Source organism: Theropithecus gelada, chromosome 13 (genome assembly GCF_003255815.1).
Source record: "Theropithecus gelada isolate Dixy chromosome 13, Tgel_1.0, whole genome shotgun sequence".
In the NCBI taxonomy this organism is placed as follows: domain Eukaryota; kingdom Metazoa; phylum Chordata; class Mammalia; order Primates; family Cercopithecidae; genus Theropithecus; species Theropithecus gelada.
Window position 1 is genome coordinate 89,724,922 of NC_037681.1, and position 19,810 is coordinate 89,744,731.

Sequence of the window (19,810 nt, forward strand, 5' to 3'; positions counted from 1 at the left end):
GTGGGCTGATGGCACACAATGACAAACCATGTCAAGATGAATGAAACAAACAGAACAAGCACAAAGGGAGGATCAGAGAGCAAATTTGAAAGAGAATGGAAAATAAACGTGTTTAAAATGTATAAAGAGATCAAACAGATCATAGGGGAAAGAATACTCATCAAAAGCAGATTTGCAGAAGAACTGAGTGTAAATTCTAGTTTTGAAAAAGTTGATTCACTGAAATAAAACTTCATGGATGGACTAAACAGTGTAATTAGACACAGATGAACATGAACTATATGAACGAGAAGGGAATTTGAGGAAGTTTCATCCCGTCCCCCAATCAAAGCACCAAATCCAGATTTTTTTCACCTGAGTTTTACCAAGTTTTAAGGGACAAATGACCCATATCACATATGTACTCTTCCAGAGGAAAGAAATAAAGAAAATGTTTTGTTTGGTTTTGTTTTTTGAGACAGGGTCTGGCTCTGTCGCCCAGGCTGGAGTGCAGCGGCACAATCTCTGCTCACTGTAACCTCTGCCTCGCAGGCTCAAGCAGTCCTCCCACCTTAGCTTCCTGAGTAGCTGGGACCACAGATGTGAGCCACCGCACCTGGCTAATTTTTGTATTTTTTGTAGGGATGGGGTTTCACCATGTTGCCTAGGCTGGTCTCGAACTCCTGGGCTCAAGCTATCCACCCACCTCAGCCTCCCAAAATGCTGGAATTACAAGTGTGGGCCACCACACCCAGCCAAGAAAAAGCATATAAATTCATTCTATGATAATAACATAATCTTGGTTTAAAAAAAACAAAACTGGACACAGACACTAAAAGTAGAGAATATTTGAGATCAAGCTCACTAATGACAAACATCTAAATCAAATATTGGCAAACAAAATCCAGCAATGTATTTAAAAAGGACCAAGATAGCTAAGACAATTTTGAAGACAGAGGGGGAATTTGTTTCTCATATAGCAAAAGTTACTGATGCCAGGAAGATATTAAAATTCATTATCTGTTCCTAATTTTTTTAAAAAAATATTTCTAGTAAACTACGAATAGGATAAGACTCCTTTAACATAAAAATGTATCTGCATATTTGAATTCAAAACTCAATATCATTCTAATAAAAAAATCACTATGTAGAGGAATTCACTTTAAAGTTCAGAAGAAAAAAGCGGAACAATCCATTTCACCACCATTATCTAATATTGATCTGAAAGTTCTAGCAGCACTGTCCAATAGAACTTTCTATAATGATGGAAATGTTCTAAGATGGTAGCCACAAGCCCCATGTGGCTGCTGGGCATTTGATATGTGGCTAGTGCAACTGAGGAGCTGAATTAGTAATTTCATTTAATTTTTATTAACTTAAATGCAAATAGCCACATGTGGCTGGTGACTACCATATTAGACAATGCTATGAACATTATAATAACACCAGAAATCTGATGATAGATATAATACAGGCAAAGCAGCCAAACGTCATTGCTCTAAAATAATGCTTGTGTCTTCCTGGAAAACTAGAGAGTGAACCAAACTACTAGGCTACCGAGAGGGTAATTAAGTTGGATGACTTCAAAATAAATACGTTGCTTATAACAATCAGTAGCTTTGCTAGTGTTCAGCAATGACAATTAGAAAACATCACAAGAAAAATATAGCAACAACAAATAAATTTTTTAATTTATTTAACTTTCATTTTAAGTTCAGCAGTACAAGTGCAGGTTTGTTACATAAGTAAACTTGTGTCATGGAGATTTGTTGTACAGATTGTTTCATCACCCAGGTATTAAGCCTAGTACCCATTTTAGTTACTTTTCCTGATCCTCTCTCCTCCCACCCTCCACCCTCTAGTAGGCCCCAGTGTGTGTTATTCCCTTCTGTGTCCGTGTGTTCTCGTCATTTAGCTCCCACTTACAAGTGAGAGCATGCAGTATTTGGTTTTCTGTTCCTGCGTTAGTTTGCTAAGGATAATGGCCTCTAGCTCCAACCATGTTCCTGCAAAGGACATTATCTCATTCTTTTTCATGGCTGCATAGTATTCCATACTGTATATGTACCACATTTTCTTTATCCAGTCTATCATTGATGGGCAGACAAATAAAATGTAACAAGAACTAATTTAATCAAATTTGTAAAGACGTATATGATGAAAGTCACAAAACTTTCTGAGGGATATAAAGAAAGTGTGAAGAGTTAGAAAGCCATAGACTCATGGCATAGTTACAAGCTCTGGAGCCAGACCACCAGGGAAAAAGAGTCCTGGCTCTGTCATATCTAGCTGTGCGATGGTGACATCTTATTTAACATTTCCATGCCTCAGTTTCTCTCTCTGTAAAATGAGTATGGCGATAATAGCCATACTATGTCTTGGATTGTTATGAGGTTTAAATGTGGCAGGCGGGGCTTAGAATGGGGTCTGATGCACAGTTAAGAGTCAGTCAGTCAGTGTTGGCTGCTGGTATTACTGTATTATCATCACTGTTATTAAATGGAGCAGTAACTGGGTATTGAAAAGATATCAATTGTCTTCATATTAATATCTACTTTTATTACAATCCAAATGAAAATTCCAATGGGACTTTTTAAGTTAACAAAATAATTCTGAAGTTTATAAGGAAGAATAAACACACAAGAATAGCCAAGAAAAATGTGGAAACTTGCCCTAGCCAATTTTAAGATGTATAAAAAGGCTGCAGTAATTGGAACAATGTAAGATCACACCACAATAGGCGAACTGAGCATTGGAACAAAGCCCATAAACAGAACCAAACACTTAGGTGAATTTAGTATAAAATAAGGCAGCCTTTCGAATCTATAGGGAAAGAGTGGATTATTCAAAAAATGACATTGAGACAACCGGCTAACCCCTTGGAAAAACAATTAACTTCATTTTTAATCTCACGCCTTTCATTCAAACAAATTCCAGACGAAGGAAAAATTTTAATGGGACATAAAGTTGTAAAAATTCTAGAAGGAAACAAAAAAATTTATATAATCTTCCAGTTGGGAAGAATGTTTTAAACATGAAGGAGCATACCATGAAAGAAAAATTTGAATGTTTGAGCACATACTTTAAAATTCTCTTGTTAAACCCTACTACAATAAAAGAAATGGGAAACAAAATTGGAAAAATAGGATATATAACAAACACAGGGTCAATAAACTTAGTATAAAGACAATTCTTAAAATCAGTTTTAACAAAAAAGGTGAATACATCAGTCAGTAAAAGATATGCAAAGGAAATTTTTAAGAAAATAATGATTAATAAGCTTGTAGAAAATGTTTCATATAACCAAGAAAATGCAAATTGAAAGAATCAATTGCCATTTTTACTTTGTGAGATTGACAAAGATTAACAAAACTGCAATGCTCAATCTTGGAAACCTGTAGGAAAACAGGTGTTTTCATTCATCATCAGTGAGAGACCATTAAATCGTTAGGAAGACAATTTTTTAAATAAATCAACTGCTTTTATACATTTTTGACCCAGAATTTCAATTTCAGCTTCATCAAAAGGAGGTGACTGGGAATGTTTACAAAGACTTGGCCATAAGGATATTCATCACAATATTGCTTCTAATAGCAAAAGAAAAACTGGAAAGAACCAAGGGAATGAGGGAGAGAGGGAAAAGAAAAACGTCTAAAAGAAAAACATCTAAAAAGAAAAACCTAAATGTCTGACAATAGGTAATCTGTTACATAAGTTATACTTCACCCCTAAATAATTAAACAGTGTTGTAGAAGAATAATTACTAATGCTGGGAATGGGGAATGTTAATAATATAGCATTCTGTGTTGAAAATAAGTTACAGAACAATACACTGATACTATTTTTGTTTTTTAAACACACATATTTATATGCAGAGACTGGAAAGATATACATCAAAATGTCAACAGCCGTCACCTCTGAATGAGACCACTATTAATTTTTACTTTCTTCTTTCCATCTATCTGTGTTTTCTGAGTTATCTAGGATCATATGTCCCTGACGTAATGAGAAAAAAATCCACAAAATTGATTTAAAACTTAATTTTTAAATTCTTGCTAATTATTGAGGTCTAGAATACATCTTAAGTTTAACATTTGGTTAGTTCCTCAGTCACCAGGCTGAACTCTGCTGGACAAGAAAATATCTTGGAAATCTTCACACAAACTGTATTTACTCTGGCTGCACTTTTTCCTCCTTTAATATTCAGTGTACTATGCCAAGAAAAGATACATTTTCAACTGGAGATCCACTTTCAGAGAGATTCAAATGCTAAAAAGGAGACACTGGAGTATGAGCTGAGAAGTGATCCATTTTATGCACTGTAAATTAAAAATGGACGTTTCACTAATGCAATCATGAAAAACATGCTAGACTATGCTGGTGTTGCATGGAGACGCATGAGGTATGACTATAAACAAAAGAAACTGATTTTTAACAAACTCACTAAAATTGAGTTTATAGGCCATGTGAGAAATCAGATTCATGGTATTATAGGCATACTTTATTTTTTGATGCAAAATTTTATTTCTCAACTTGATCTTCCATCCTATTCACCAGGCATGGCTCTGGTTTACTTTTGCACACTCTCAAAGGATAAAGCTCTGTCCCATTTGAACGTATTTCCCCAAACTGAACATCAGTCAGGGAGGCAGTTCTAGGAGTTCCAAAGAGGGGGCTCAACTTCCTAGGGGGAAGAGAGACAACACTCCTTCAAACGTAGATGTTCCAGAGGGGGTTGTTTTCAAAAACCTGCCCAATTTTCCAGAAACTGTACTTCATCTTAGAAAACACCTGGGCTGCAGGGCTGCTGTGGGCGCCCTAAGGAGATCATTAAAGTGCAGATGGGGAGGGAGGATCGAGGGCAGGAGAACATAAACTTCCCAAACAAAAGCCTATTGTTTCCTTTGTCATGGGTTAGAGTCTTGCCATATATTGGTCAAAGGTACTTAACACAATCTCGATACATCCCTAGGGATTTGATATCATGTGAAGGTGATGAAATGCTATTTGTGCAACTCAGAATGAAGAGACGTAAAGGAGCGTATAGTCTCATGTTCTTCATGGGGATGCCCATCAGAATCACCAGGGAGCTTCCTCCAAGTGATAGCAGCTACTGACTGTTGAGTACCTACTCTGCACCTGGTGCTGGGCCAAGCACCCTCCTGTATTATCTCATTTCATCATCACCGCAGCCCAATGAGGGAGGAGTTATTTGAATCCCCATTTTGCTGACGAACTCAGAGAGATTGAGTGCCCAAGTTCATGCAGATGGCAGGGGTGGAAAGGACTTGAACCTGGGCAGTCAGACTCCAAAGGCTTTAGACTGCTTCTCTACATTGCCTCCAAGACACAGATCCCCAAAGATCCCTGGGTTCACTGACTCCAAATGCCCAGGTGGCAGATGTGTGTCTGATTCAGAGATGCTGATTTCAACAGATCCCCCTCATTTTGCAGACAGATAATCGCAGCTCAGAGAGATTTAACTGCTTGCCCAAGGTCACAGGGCACATTAGTAGAGAAGTCAAGACTTGAACCTAGATCAAGAGAAAAAGCCCCAGACCAGGGTAGGAAGAACCCCAGGCATTAGAGGTCAGTGTCTGCAGCTAGCTGTGTGACCACAGGTAAGGCACCTCTCCTCATTCCCCAAGTGGCCCTTTTTCTCAAACTTCAGGAGCATTTTGTGTATCTGGTGGTGTTTCCCCTTTGGCCCTCTTTCAGAGAGAGCTCTGGTTTTTGCCCACTGATTTTTGAAGTGGCTCCTGCAGAGACTGTGTAGGTGGATGTTCCCATCTTTCAGTCCTAGAAAAATACAGATACATTGAAATTTGCTGCCAAAATCTAGAATGATTGGGGGACAAAAGGGAAGTTGTAACTAGAGGTAACTAGGTGGCAAGGTTTTCAGTTGGGAGTAAAAGAGCTTATTCTGGGGGCGAGTTGACACCGTTCAAAGTTAGCTGCACCAGTCCCTGATGGACAGTCAGCCTGGATGTTTCCCCTGTTCTACCAAGTTTGAAATTGACTCCAGGTGAAAATCGTGAGTTCCACGAGGACTCCAGGCATGCGCTGCATTTGTTGTATGCATGGCTGGGAGAGATTTGCTTGTAAACTTCTCTGAAACCCACGTTCCCCCTAGTCCTGCTGTCCTGTGGGGGAAAGTTGGCATCCCCCTCCATTTCTGCACCCCATGGCTCAGCTTTCATGTAAGGTGACCAGCAGGTGGATGCTGCCTCTCCCCATTGCAATACTGCTCCTCTGCCATTTCAGCAGGATGATGGAAGAGAAAGTGATTAACTCAGAGACAGGCCATACTCCTGGAACCCCAGGCAGGCTAGTAGTCTGTGTCCCTTCAAACTGATATTTTTAAAATATTTGTTCGACATCCATTGACGGAAGTTGGGTATTGCCGAGGGAAAGGAAGAAAGTGCTCCCGGCGGCTCTGTCCCCCATGCAGTTCAATTCTGGCAGCCAGCATGCATCCCACAGCACCTTAGTGGCCCAGGTGTGTGCCCAAGGTCTCCTTCCCACCTCTCCTCTGACTTTCTCTGTAAATTTGTGTCCTTTAAGAGCAGTCAGCATTTGCCAGAACCTGTGGCCGTGAGTGTGTGGAAGGCTTTAGCCATTTTGGTAGACTTGCCACTCAGTTCCAATTCCAAAGGTAAAATTATTCCAAATTTGTATACAGCCACAAGGGTTCGTGTGTCAGAGACACATACCTTGTGCCTGAATCCTGAATTATCCTCTACCGAGTGAAAACAAAGCTTTTCTAACATTTGTATTCTTAGCAAATTATAGCTGTTTTAAGTGCTGCAGTTATTCTGACCTCAGGATTATAAAATCTTAAAAAGCTGATGCTTCGCTTAGAAGATAATTTGTAAGTTCTATAAATGTCAACAGTCAAGATTTGTTTTGGGTGTGGATTTATTGAGAGAATTCTTTGCAAGAACCCTGAACCCCATTAGCTTCATTTCATTTCCTCACACTACCTAAAACTACCCTGTTAACTTCAGATAGAGACAAATGCCAAATGCCACAGAATGATGTGTAATCTCAATTATGTTAAAAGTACTATGCAAGGAAAAATTCTGAAACAGTATTCCCCAAGACATTAATTTTACCAATGGAAATTGGAATTATCAAGGATTTTAATTTCTTTTTTATATACTTCTCTGTATTTCCCAGGCTTTTATACTAATATGTATTACTTTGTAATTAATACAAAGAACAACACATATGGGTAGATAACAATTTACATCCTGAGAAGGCAGACCAGCTGTGCTGACAAACAGTTCTCAATGCTGGTGTGTTCCCAGAGCTGTGAGGCCACAAGCTTGTGCAGAACTTGGGGTGTATAGCCCAAAAGACGATCCAGAGATCTGCAGGGCTGCTAGATCCCGGGCCTGCACTCGTCTGGGAATGGACTCACGGTGCCTCACCTTTTACTTCCTCTCCTTCTGGGGCCATGATGTAATCTTGATCCTCGTGAACACAGTAACAATAATAACCCACTTCATTTCCTTCCAAGACTGCCCGCAGCTCTGAGTCCTGTATTGGTATTTGTATGTAAGGTAGTCTGACTCTACAGCCCTCCCATCCATGTCATGTCAGAGCCTTGGCAGCAATATAAGGCCCGTTGCTGGAATGTCCCATTTACATTATAAAGCTCCACCAGGCAGAGTGGCTCAGATGCAATTCCATCTACCCCTAAGAAAACCTGGACCCGTTCAAGCCTGCATGGAGGGCTTTATCAAGAGACATTCTCTTACTCCAACCAGGACTTGTCTTCCAATGCCTCTCTAGCTGTTACCTCCTCTCTCTTCTACCCATCACCGTATAACACCTCTAAACTTTTCTGGGCATTACACCAGTACCCTGTGGGCTGTGAACTACACAATTATATCTGTAGGCCCCTCTGCAGTGGGCTAAAGAGGCATATAAAGCCATGGTAGACATTACGCCAGGTTTTCCAACCTCAACACTACTGACATTTTGGGCTGGATAATTTATAGTTGGGGAGTAGGGAGGGGCCCGTCCTGTGCATTGGAGGATGTTCAGCACCATCCCTGGTCTCTACCCACTAGATGCCAATAGCATTCCTCCCCCAGTTGCAGTAACCAAAACTGCTCAGGCACTGCAAGTTGCCCCTTGAGGGGCAAAATCAACCCCTATTTGAGAACACTGTACTATATTCATGTCCAAAGATCCTATTTAGATAAATAACTTGCTTCTTGTCACACCAATATTGTAAAGCCCTGACACAACCTAATAGACAGGTTGCAAGACTCACTCAGTTTGCGCACATATTCACACCTTGTGTTTTGCAGGTACCTCAGTCAATGACCCCAACAGTGCCCCACCTTAGCAATGACAGTTATATGTTGAGTGTTTATTAAGTGCTAAGCATTAAATGATATCATCTCATTAAAATTTACAACAGCCTATGAAGTATTACTCCTATCTTGTAGATGACAATTTTGAGTTACGAACAGAGTGAAAAACCTTGCCCATGGTGACATAGCCAGTTAGTGGCAGGGCTTGTTGGGTCTCCAGAGTTCAGGCTCTTAATGTTCTCCATTCTACTCCAGCCTTCCCCAGAGAACAGAATGGAAAATCAAAAGACATGTCCTGGGTACCTATAGCATATAGGAACTGGTAAAATAGCTACAGACCCAGGAAACTTACCTGGAACCTGTTGGCCAAGCCCATCCCCTGATCTCATGGCAACTAGCCAGGGAGGGCTTCCAAGGAAACCCTGTAACAATCCCAGGTCAGGGAAAAGGTGAGGTGTGAGCGAGGGTATGGGCCATGTCTAAGGAAAAGGATGGTGGCCAGCTTGGTTCGGCCACTTTACAGGCATCCCTCTGGCTTTAGCCCAAGATAAGAGGACATTACAGTGGCTATACTCGCTCTGAGGATGTCTCCCAACTTGGCCCAACCAACCTACATTTCACTGCCATCCCTTCCCATTCGGTTTTGAATCTTCTCATTTCTCCTTGACTTCACAACCACTGTTCAGCCTTTCCTAGTAAAAGCCATTCTCTCCAGTTTCAAAATCTCTTCGTCTAGAGTTTAATGTCTTCTATCAAAAGCTTGTTATCTCACTCATCTCTGAAAACCTTCTAGCCTCAGGCCTGATACATGGTACACTTCTTTCTGCTCTCAGCAATGGGTCCCATTTTGCTTTGTAATAAGACCCCCACACACACACACATTTGTGAATTATCGATGAGGCAGCCCCAGTTGAGCAATCAGTCACCTCCATTCTGTCTGGAGCTCCAGAAAACTCAGCCCAGATTCTTTGAATTTCACCAACTTGGAGTCCTGCTGAATATAATTGTATTCAGATTTTTGCACAATATTTTACAAGTCTAACTTTTTTCAAGCTGGTTACTTTTGGAGGCAGTGAGGAGGTAGAAATATTCAGCCTAACTCTAGCCTGTCTGTTGTCCCATCATTTGGAGACACATTCCCAAACTAGCTGATAAATTGGTGCTGAATAGTTATATTTGGCTCTGGAATGCCCTGAAAATGCTCCCTAGACCCAGGGGACATTAGGAGAAACAGCAAGGCAAGCTCATTTCAGTGCCTAACCTTCACTGTTTTTCCCACTACCTAATGCAAATGTCACTATGGGAATGTAAGCTGTACTTCGGGGCTTACATCAGCTTTGGAGGATTTCAACACACCCTCCCACTGCCTCCATAAGAATAGGGATTATTTTTCTCTTCCTATTTGCCAGAAATAAATATTTATAACAAGAAAAGATTGCCAAGACTTGAAAAGTATTTGAATTATTTAATCCGCCCTTATAAAAGGATTTGCTCTGATTGGTGTTTGAACTGGCTAATGAATTTCAACCCTGGTTTTATCCCAAATCCATTAGACAGCCAACAAACTGCAGGGAAGAATTCTGGAAACTTTCTTCTTTGCCAGTCTGAAAAGGATTACATTGTTCCAAGGTCTACACCTGTAAATATACACTTATGAGTGTATGGTTCCAGAGCTTGGCTTCATGCTAGTTGGCATGATCAAGGCCTCTGAAAAGACACCTGAACCTTTTCATCAAGCTCTTCATCCCTAGCCCCCTCTCCTGGAAGGCAAGCTCCTGTTGGTATCCAGCCTTGCCCATTGAAGATCTGGCCATGTGCCTCCAGAGTTGTCAATATGAAGAGTCTCAGCTCCTGGTGTGCTTCCAGCTACATTATAAGACTAGCTGGGCTTACCTTGGGCAAGCTGTTTCAGCAAAACTTGGGTTTGAATTCTAGCTCTGACACAAGTGGTACAGCACCAACTCAATTAACTAACCCTTCTGACTTTCAGGTTCTCAAAATGTAAATAATATCTCTCTCAGAGGGTTGTGGAAGCATCAAACGAGATCATGAGTATATGGTGTTAGAAAAAATCAACATGCATGCATGTGTATATACATATGTGTATGTGTATATGTGTGTGTATCTATATACACAAACAAATTCACTAAAGCTTTTCATTTCCCTATTAATTCCTGATATCTACAAAGTTGTTAATTTGGTAGAATGATATAATTAAGCAGTCAGGCATTTTGAACATTTTAATGTTTAATCCCTCTGATTTTAAACCATACATCCATGTAGTCTATTTTAAAGGTGTGGAGACCCATGTAATAAAGAAGAATAACATTTACTGAATGCTTAAGCACCAAGTATCATGCTTTGTACTTGAATACAATGTTATGTACTCCCCACACAATGTCATCACCACTGTTTATAGAAGGAGAATGTATGTCCCTAGTCACACACTAGTAAGAGAAGGGCCCAGAGTTGACGCTGTGTGATCTGAAATATCCTCTGCCCCTCTCTGTCCCCTCGGTACGCAGCTTGAGGGATGCCTAGTTCCCAAGCCTGGGGTGTTTGGCACTCTGAGATAATGACACTCACTGGCCTCCAAATCCTGATAAATCCCCAAATCCTGATCAAACTTGTCAAACTCCTATAGACAGATGCCTTGGGTAAACCTATGTCATAGGTACACACAGAATTCTAAAATATCTTTGGTAATGGACAAAGGAAATTTATATTTCAAGATTATCTAAAAATTACATTTGGCTAGGCCCAGTGGCTCACACCTATAATCCCAGCATTTTGGGAGGCTGAAGTGGGCAGATAGTTTGAGCCCAGGAGTTCCAGAGCAGCCTGGGCAACCTAGGAGACCTTGTCTCTACAAAATAAAAAAAAAATTAATTAGCCAGGTGTGGCACTGCACTCCTGTGATGCAGTGACTAGGGTGGGGTGGGGTGGGGGGACAAGGTGGGAGGATCACTTGAGCACAGAAGGTTCAGGCTGCAGTGAGCCATGATCGCACCATTGCACTGCAGCCTGGGCAACAGAGTGAGACTCTATCTCAAAAGAAAATAACAAAAATTTAAACATAAAAATAAAATTTTCATTGAATGTCTGATTTCAAACTCCTACCCCTCCCTAATTTTCTCCCCAGTTGCAAACAAAAGCCAAGTGGGCCAGTCCGAGCTCCTGGCCTCCATTTCCCCTGCCCACCCGGTGCTAGTGAGCAGCGAAATTGGCCACCTAGAGGGTGGACCAGCAGGGGCCTTGGCTGTCCTAGGAGTGGATCATGGCCCCACATACATCACGACACCACTGGCTTTGGCACATGCTGCAGCGAGGCTGGCACGGCCTTGGGGCCAAACGTGGCACGGCCGAGGTGCGGCAAGGAAGGCTTTGTGCCCTGCCTCCCAAATGGAGTTCCAGGAAGGAGTCAGATGACCTGAGTTATAGAAACCAAATGGTCCTCCTTTGTTTAGAGAGAGAGGAAAAAAAAAGTCACTCATTTTTGTGGTAAAACGAAAACAGGCTCCAAACCAAACAATCCTCTCAGAGGAGAAAATGCCAGCTCCACAGAGCAGGCCCACAGCCTGGGAGGCTGATACACTCGGGTGGAGGAAGGTCTTCCACAGCCTCAGCAAAGCCTTCGCAGGCCTCCCAGTGAGCTTTTCCTCTGTTTTGCTCCAGAAATATTTGGTCTCCCAAGCAGAAAAGGAAAAGGAAAGGAGGGGGAAAGTGAGAAATGTCTGCCTGGCCTGGGCCACACTAACCCTCTCACTCCTTTCCAGTTGGGATGGAGGGAGGAGAGAGGAGTTGTCCAGAGGCAGCCGGAAGGGAGGCCAGGCGCTAACCCAGGAGCAGGGCATGCCAGCCTGGAGTCTCCCTGGCTGTGGCGCTGCAGTGCGCTGCCTCGGATGCTCTCCTCGGCGTGATGCTCTCCTCTCCAACTCTTCCCACAGAAGGCAGCCAGAGTCACAAGGCCTCCTGTGGCGGCTCTGTGGCGGCCCCGGGGCTCTGTGGGCTGGCTCTGTGGGCAGGGATCTGTATTCCCAGGTACTGCTGGTGCATGTGCAACAGGATAAGCCATGGCCACGAGGAAATAAACATAGATTTGAGTCAACCACGCCTGTCCCATGTTCAGTTTATTCTCTAATAGAAGCCTTCCCTGGACTGGAGAGTCTCTTAGTGAGGAAAGTGTAATGCAGGGTTCATTTCCAGTCTTGGCTTTGCCTCCGGCTTTCGGTGCAACCTTAGATCACTGTCATCTCTCTCAGCCTCCATTTTGCATCTGAAATATGAGCCTAATGATCCCTGCCCTGCCTTAACTCACGAGGTTGTCATTACAAGCAAACAAAGCGCAGCTTCTATCAAGGCTGGTACTTATAGCCTATTAGATAATCACGCAGACTCTGCAGCCAGACTGCCTGGGTGCAGATCCAAGCTCCCATGGGTAACCTTGGACAAGTTACCTAATCTCTCTATGCCTGTTCCTCACCTTTAAAATGAAAGGAATAATACACCGTCCTGATAGCTCTGCTAGAAGTTTAAATTTGACTGAGTGACATACAGGAAGTGCTGAGAGACCGCCTGCATGCAACATGACCTGGCAAGTCTGGCTGTCATTGTAGATGCTCCTTGACTTAAGATGGGGTTACGTCCTGATAAATCCATCATAAGTTGAAAATACCATAACTCAAAAGTGCGTTTAAAACACCTAACCTCCCAAACATCATTGCTTAGCCTCGCCTACCTTAAACATGTTCGAAACACTGACATTACCCCATGGTTGGGCAAAATCATCTAACACAAAGCCTGTTTTATAAGAAAGTGTTGAATAGCTCATGCAATTTATTTAATATTGTACTAAAAGTGAAAAACGGAATGGTTGTGTGGGTACTCACCATTAATATACACAACTGAAAGTACCTTCATAAAGTCACAATATTGCTTAAGTGGAACCATTGTTAAGTTGGGGACTGCCTGTATTATCATCACAGATGGAAGGACATCTTGAAAATAATAATACTTGGGCCGGGCACGGTGGCTCACACCTGTAATCCAGGCACTTTGGGTGGCCGAGGCAGGCGGATCACAAGGTCAGGAGCTTGAGACCAGCCCGGCCAATATGGTGAAACCTGTCTCTACTAAAAAAGTACAGAAATTAATGGGGCGTGGTGGCAGGCACCTGTAATCCCAGCTACTTGGGAGGCTGAGGCAGGACAATAGCTTGAACCTGGGAGGCGGAGGTTGTAGTGAGCTGATATTGTGCCACTGCACTCCAGCCTGGGTGACAGAGTGAGACTCCGTCTCAGAAAAAAATATATAATAAAATAATAATAATAATAATGCTCAATTCAGGTACTGCATGATCCTACACTGTCATCGTATGCTTTATAATTTTACTCAACACAGCATCACCATTCCTGCAATAATCCATCATCTGCCAACAGCTGATTCTAAATATGGGGGTAACCTCCAGTAGTTCCCTGTTGCGCTTAGGAAAAATTTCAAAAGCTTCATCATGGCCTAGGTGGCCGTGGTCATCTGGCCCTGCTGCCTTTTCTAGACTCATTTTGAGCCATTGTCTGTCTCATTTAGATTCAACAGCCCTCACTGGCCCTCTTTTAGCTCTCAAAAGATCTGGGGTCCTTCTTGCCCCAGGATCTTTGCAGTGCCTCCCCCTCCCCACTCTACCCCCTCACCCGACCTCAGGTTTCAGCTTAAATAGTCTTTCCTGGGGCGGAGCGTGGGGTGGGGTAGGGAAGCATTTCCTGACCTCCCAGATGAGGGCTAGCCCCCTCCTTCTCCTTTTGTGTGCTCATCACAATTATAATTACACAACAGTTTGTGTAATTACTAGCATGTTGGCTCCTTGGACAGGGTACTTTATCTGTTTTGTTCATTGCAAGCCTTAGCACATTGCTTGGCACATGGTACACACTCAAAGAATTTATTTCTTAGTAATGTTAAATAACTGTCTCTCCTGCCTCCTATAAAATCCATGAAAGCAGAGACTGTGTTTCCCCTCTCAAAGCCTACATCAGCCTACATCTCTAGTATAGAGCAGGTCTTCAATAAGTATTTGTTGCATGAACGAATAACCAAATGACCTGGAATAACCTCCCTAACTTTTCACCACTTGAAGATTTTCCTGTACATCTTCTTCCCCCTCTTGCCAATGGGGACGTTGTGCTTAGCACTCAGATGTGTCCTCTAACTCCCATCCCAGGCAGCTTCCTAACCTTCACTCAGGTAAGAGTTTAATGTCAGCTGTATTCTGCAGTCATGACTTGGAGATATCATAAGAGAATCAGTGTCACCACAAAAGCAGAATATTATCCTTTAATAATATACGTATTCCTTTGTGTCTTCTAGTTACAGGAACTTGTAGTCACAGCCTGATTAATGACACAGATCTTATTCATCTTCATTTCATCTCTATGCCCTGCCACAACCTTTTTGTACAGCACACGTACCCGATAAAAGCTGAGGCTTGAAGGAATGACTATTATATACTTAGTGTAATAACTTCTCAACCCTGCCTCTGGCCCCAGAAACTGGGATACAATGAAGTTCTTAGGGAGGTTGAATTAAAGCCACTTTAAGCTTTTTCCTGGTCATCCATTAGAATAAGTACAAGAACGTCCCTACCCCAAGAGTCCCCCACTCTGATCCACCTTCCACAGCTACATCTGCTACAACCTCCAAAACCATCACTTCAGTTTTACTCAAAAACCCACCAAAGTTCTTTCTGTAACTTACAGAACTTTGTCCAAATCCCTCAGGCTAACTCAAAGAACTTGACCAAACTTTCTGTACTGATCTTTCCAAATCCTTCTTGTATCCTACCTTGGAACACGCCTTTAGTATGCCCTGTCTTTGCTCAATGTCTCTTCCCCCTCTCTGCACAAAAGCATACCTCATGTTTTGTGCTTTCCTATGACCTGACTATGACAGCCGTGTAAAGGAAGCTCCCTGTCTTATGAAGCCCAATGATACTTTGGTGAAGTCATTTGTCAGCAAACTTTTTCCACAAATATGGCTTCTCTTTCAAACTAGACTTAGATATGGAACTCCTTAGGACCAGTCTAATATTTTCTTGTTTCCCCTCAGTGACTCCTGCTCTATCTAGGAGTTCACCCACTATTTTCTCACCAGTTGACTCGACTGCACGTACCACAGGAAGCTATGATTCAGGCAGGAGCACTTGAGTTCACTGCTAATGGGTTTTGCAGCTCAAGAGTTTTTAAGCTCAAAATGATTTTTGTTTTTCTGGTATCTCCCTGGACTTGGTTGATGTTCTCTAGAAGTCACTGAATTTGAAATTGTAAACTCACCTCCCTCTTCTTAATACAGTGATTTCCTTTTTGCAGATGAGAAGCCCTTTTCTGTGGAAGATACTTATTTACTGTGTCCAGCGCCTATCTTAAAAGAAGTTGGCATGTAAGTTTTCACCAGCAACAGAACCTTCCAGCCAGGGAAGAGAGAGAGGAGGTGTGGGGGGACAGGGGAAAAGAAAGCATCTAGAGAAAGTGCAGCCTGTCTCTAGGTTCCTCCAGCTTATGATAGAGCCAGTGTTTACAGTGACCCAGACACCAGCATAAGTGTTTTACAAAGTACATCATTTCATCCCCCCAGGTTCCCCATTAACCAGGTATTCCCACTATCCCAATTTTACAGATGTAGAGACTGTGGCTGCCAGACTTTAAATAGCTTGCCTAAGGTCATAAGCAGTGAGTGGAAGAGTCCGGGCTCAATCCAAGGTCTGTCTGGCTTAATCACACCTACACTTCTAGAAAGTTCTCACACATTTGACCTCGCTCTGTCATCACCATTGCCCTGCTAGATGATTGTTATCTCCTCCTTAGAGACAGGGAGGCTCAGAAAGGCCAAGTTGGGCCATGGCTGGTTTTGGCAAGCCAAGACCTCAGATTCACACCTTCCGATTTCCCACACAGTGCTCCTTCCTCTACTCTGCCCGGCATCAGATGTTCACCCAGACCAGAAAAAGTTCCCTGAACTAATTTATGGGGGAAAATCTCATGGTAATGCAATTATGATAAGCACTAATGAGATGAGATCAAAACCATCAACAGAAGAAAGAGAATGGGCACCCTGAGCAAGAAAAGAAATACGTGGAAAATGAGGCAATGCTGGTGCAGAGAACAACAACAACAAAAATAACCTCTCCAAGATTGTGTCTATAACAGGCTAGACAAAGAATGGAGGCTTTAAGGGAAAAATGTTGAACTTGTTCATCTGAATTTTGCCTTTAATCATGTGTTCATATTGTAAAACCTCCAACTCTGGTTGCCCAGCATCAATCTGTGATGCCCCTGATTTCACAAATTAGCTCAGTGTCCGTGCTGCAAAATGCAACAAAACATAAGGTCAGTTTCCGGTGAGTGTCTTAGAGTGGGAAGAGATAGAAAGCAAATTCATCTTCTGCTTTACCTCTGTGAGTCTGTTGGATGGTAACAAAGCCACCCCCATCAAATCACTGAGAGTCCAGATAACAGCAGTAGAATATCGCATTTATAGTTAGCCCAGTTTATCCCCCATTGACTTGGACTATTTTTAAAGAATACTTTGTCCAACTACAATGTGACAAGCAAGTTAAATGAAAGTAAGCTTTGCCCATTCAATGCCACTCACTGAAATGCCGGAACATCTGAATGCACTGCCTTAATACACTGGCCACGCATATCCTGACATTTCTCTAAACTTTAGAGGAGGATGGGCTATACAGACTACCCTCCACATTTTACAAAAGAGGAAACTGAGACCCCTCCTCCCCTGGAGAAGAGACTCCAGTCTCAAGTGTGGTTAAGAGCTGAGCCCAAAGGAGACCTGTGTGTCTGGCTCTCAGCCTATTGCTCATTGCACACCATGCTGAGAATCTGCTTCCCTTGTTGTCATTGCAGGAAAGCTGCACTCCAGGTCAGCATGAACGATGGCCTCTCTTTTATCTCCAGTTCTGTCATCATCACCACCACACACTGTGTAAGTCATAACCTTTCCCTTTCCTAGAGATCTCATTATCGTTGTCACCATCAACGTTTCTTAAGCAGCAGTCTTCTCCAAAGGTACCCTGGAAAGTTTTTTGGTTCTTCGTTCTGCTTGCTGAGCTTTGATCCCAGCACTGCTCGACCAGCCCCAGGCTGGATTGGGGTGTGCTGTACCCCAGAGTGTGTCAGGCATGTCTGCGTTAAGTTCTCCAGCTTCCCCATTTCTGTTGAAGGGGAGATCTAAAGTCACTGGCCTAAGCAGATGGTAAGGTGGGCTATGTCTGTGCAGTAGTGAGGGTGGAGGCCCAGATAGAGTGGGTTTAGGAGAGAATGGATGGAAGGGAATTGGACAGCATATACAAAAGAACGTCTTAGGCAGTTCATCTCTAAAGGGATGCAGGAAAATGGGTATGAGCTGAAGGAAAATGTGGAGTTTGGGGAGGTCATTTTATTTAGGATGGGAGAATTTGCAACTTGTTTATTGTTGTGGAAATAACCAAGGAGAAAATGGAAAACTGATGAAGCAGGAGAGAGAGTGGGGAAGGAGTCCTTACAATAGGGATTGTGAGGCAAGAGTAGGGACTGCATTCTCTCTCCCAGCTCCTCAGATAGCCCTTCTCTGGAGCTTTCGCATCAGGTAGTTTTCATTCCTGGCTATATGTAAAATCACCTGGAGAGCTTTTTAATAAGATTGGTGCCCTGACCTCATGCCAGACTGACTGAACCTAAGCCTCTGGCATGAGCCCCAGCTTTGGTGGTTCCACCGCCCCCTCAGGAAGTTGTCATGTGCAGCTGTGACTGAGAACCCATGAGTCTCTGGATTTGGTCCTGCCCACTGTCAGTGTCTCAGAGCTCAAGCTGTCAGGGGGCAGTCGGGGCTTAGTTAGCTCATGTCAAAACCTCAGCCTTGGCCAGGTACAGTGGCACATGCCTGTAATCCCAGCACTTTGGGAGTCCGAGGTGCGTGGATCACTTGAACCCAGGAGTTCAAGACCAGCCTGGGCAACATGGTGAAACCCCATCTCTACAAAAAATACAAAAATTAACTGGACATGATGGCGCATGCCTGTAGTCCTAGCTACTCAGGAGGCTGAGGTGGGAGGATGGCTTGAGCCCGAGAGGCGGAGGTTGCAGTGAGCTGAGATTGCACCACTGCACTCCAGCCTGGGTGACAGTGAGACCCTGTCTCAAAAAAATAAAAATAAAAAAAGACATCAGCCCCTAACATGAGCATTTCCAAAATAACCTTTGTCAGCATATTCAGTTTCTTTAACTGAATACATTTCTTCATTAGCTCATTCTAGAAACTAATGTTTGGCCTGATGGTCAGCTTAGGTAGTTATTATACTATAGTCACTTCCTCACTGGCCTTTGGAAGCTGTGTTGATAGAACCCCTCAGTAATTAGAGTTGTGTCCTTAATACCATCACAGTTGGACAAGAAAGAACAGGCATGCACTGAATGTAGATAATATAGAAATGGGTTATCATAAAAGAACAGGAAGCCAGTCCTCATGATACACAACAGTCTCCCTCCTAATGCCCCCAATGCCAATTTTCATCTTGTGTGAGGAGCAAACCAATTTTCTTGAAAGCAAGGTAGCCCATTGTAAATGGTACAGATGATAGGAAAGTTTACTTGACCAAAGCAAGAAACTAGGATTGTATCAGAGAAGTGTTACCACTGAGAAATGTCCATGTCTCAGACATCTGGTCAACCCTCAGTCTGTAGGCCTGAGTAGGACACCACCAAATTTTAAAAACTGTATGCAGAAGCATTGAAATTTCTTCAATTGTATCCTGTCTGATTCTGTTGAAAATTGACCCTTCTGGGACCTGCCAACCTGCAGGAAATGATTAAAATACTCTAAATCAAATAACTCCATTCCAGATTCCTCCCACTTTTGAGTGATCCAACAGTTGGATCTGTATTTCTCATTATGTCTGACCATACCACTGAGAAATAGCCACTGCCTTTGAGACCACAGAGCAGGGGAAGTGGGAAGAGGAGACATCTCAGGACTAAACTTGTGGTATGGCAAATACAGGGCTACAACTTTAAATCATGGGCCTCTAATTAAGAAGAAAAGGTGTCCTTGCCAATGCATTGCAAAAATAAAAGAATTTCCCATTGAGTCCCACTGCACCGTCCCAACCCACACCACCTCCAGTTACATCTTACATCTCCCTCATCTGAGCACATGCCACTAAATCTGCTCTTCACTTGACCCTTGATCAAGACCACCTCATAATATATTCTGCATTATTCCATTTTCATGTGAGAATGCTGTATTAGTTTACAACAAAATTATAACCACTCTAAGATTTGTGATCCAAGTTATTTCAGTCATGTATTCAACACATATTTATTGATATGTGTTCTTTCAGTCATGTATTCAACACATATTTATTGATATTTATTGACATATTTATGTGCTAGGTACAACTCTGGGTGCCCGGGATATATCAGAGAACACAACAGATAAAAATACCTGTGTGATGGGGGAAG

At 42.6% G+C, this 19,810-nt stretch overlaps 1 protein-coding gene across 3 annotated transcripts in view; it reads left to right on the forward strand.

The window, feature by feature from the left end:
• The window catches only part of ANTXR1 (ANTXR cell adhesion molecule 1), a 238,428-nt gene that overhangs the window by 93,664 nt on the left and 124,954 nt on the right, over positions 1-19,810 (forward strand). For all 3 annotated transcript variants that reach the window (XM_025353548.1, XM_025353549.1, XM_025353550.1), the window contains exons 11-12: positions 15,668-15,737; positions 17,219-17,297. In XM_025353548.1, the coding sequence (XP_025209333.1) occupies positions 15,668-15,737; positions 17,219-17,297 (149 nt within the window). The remainder of the gene's footprint in view (positions 1-15,667; positions 15,738-17,218; positions 17,298-19,810) is intronic.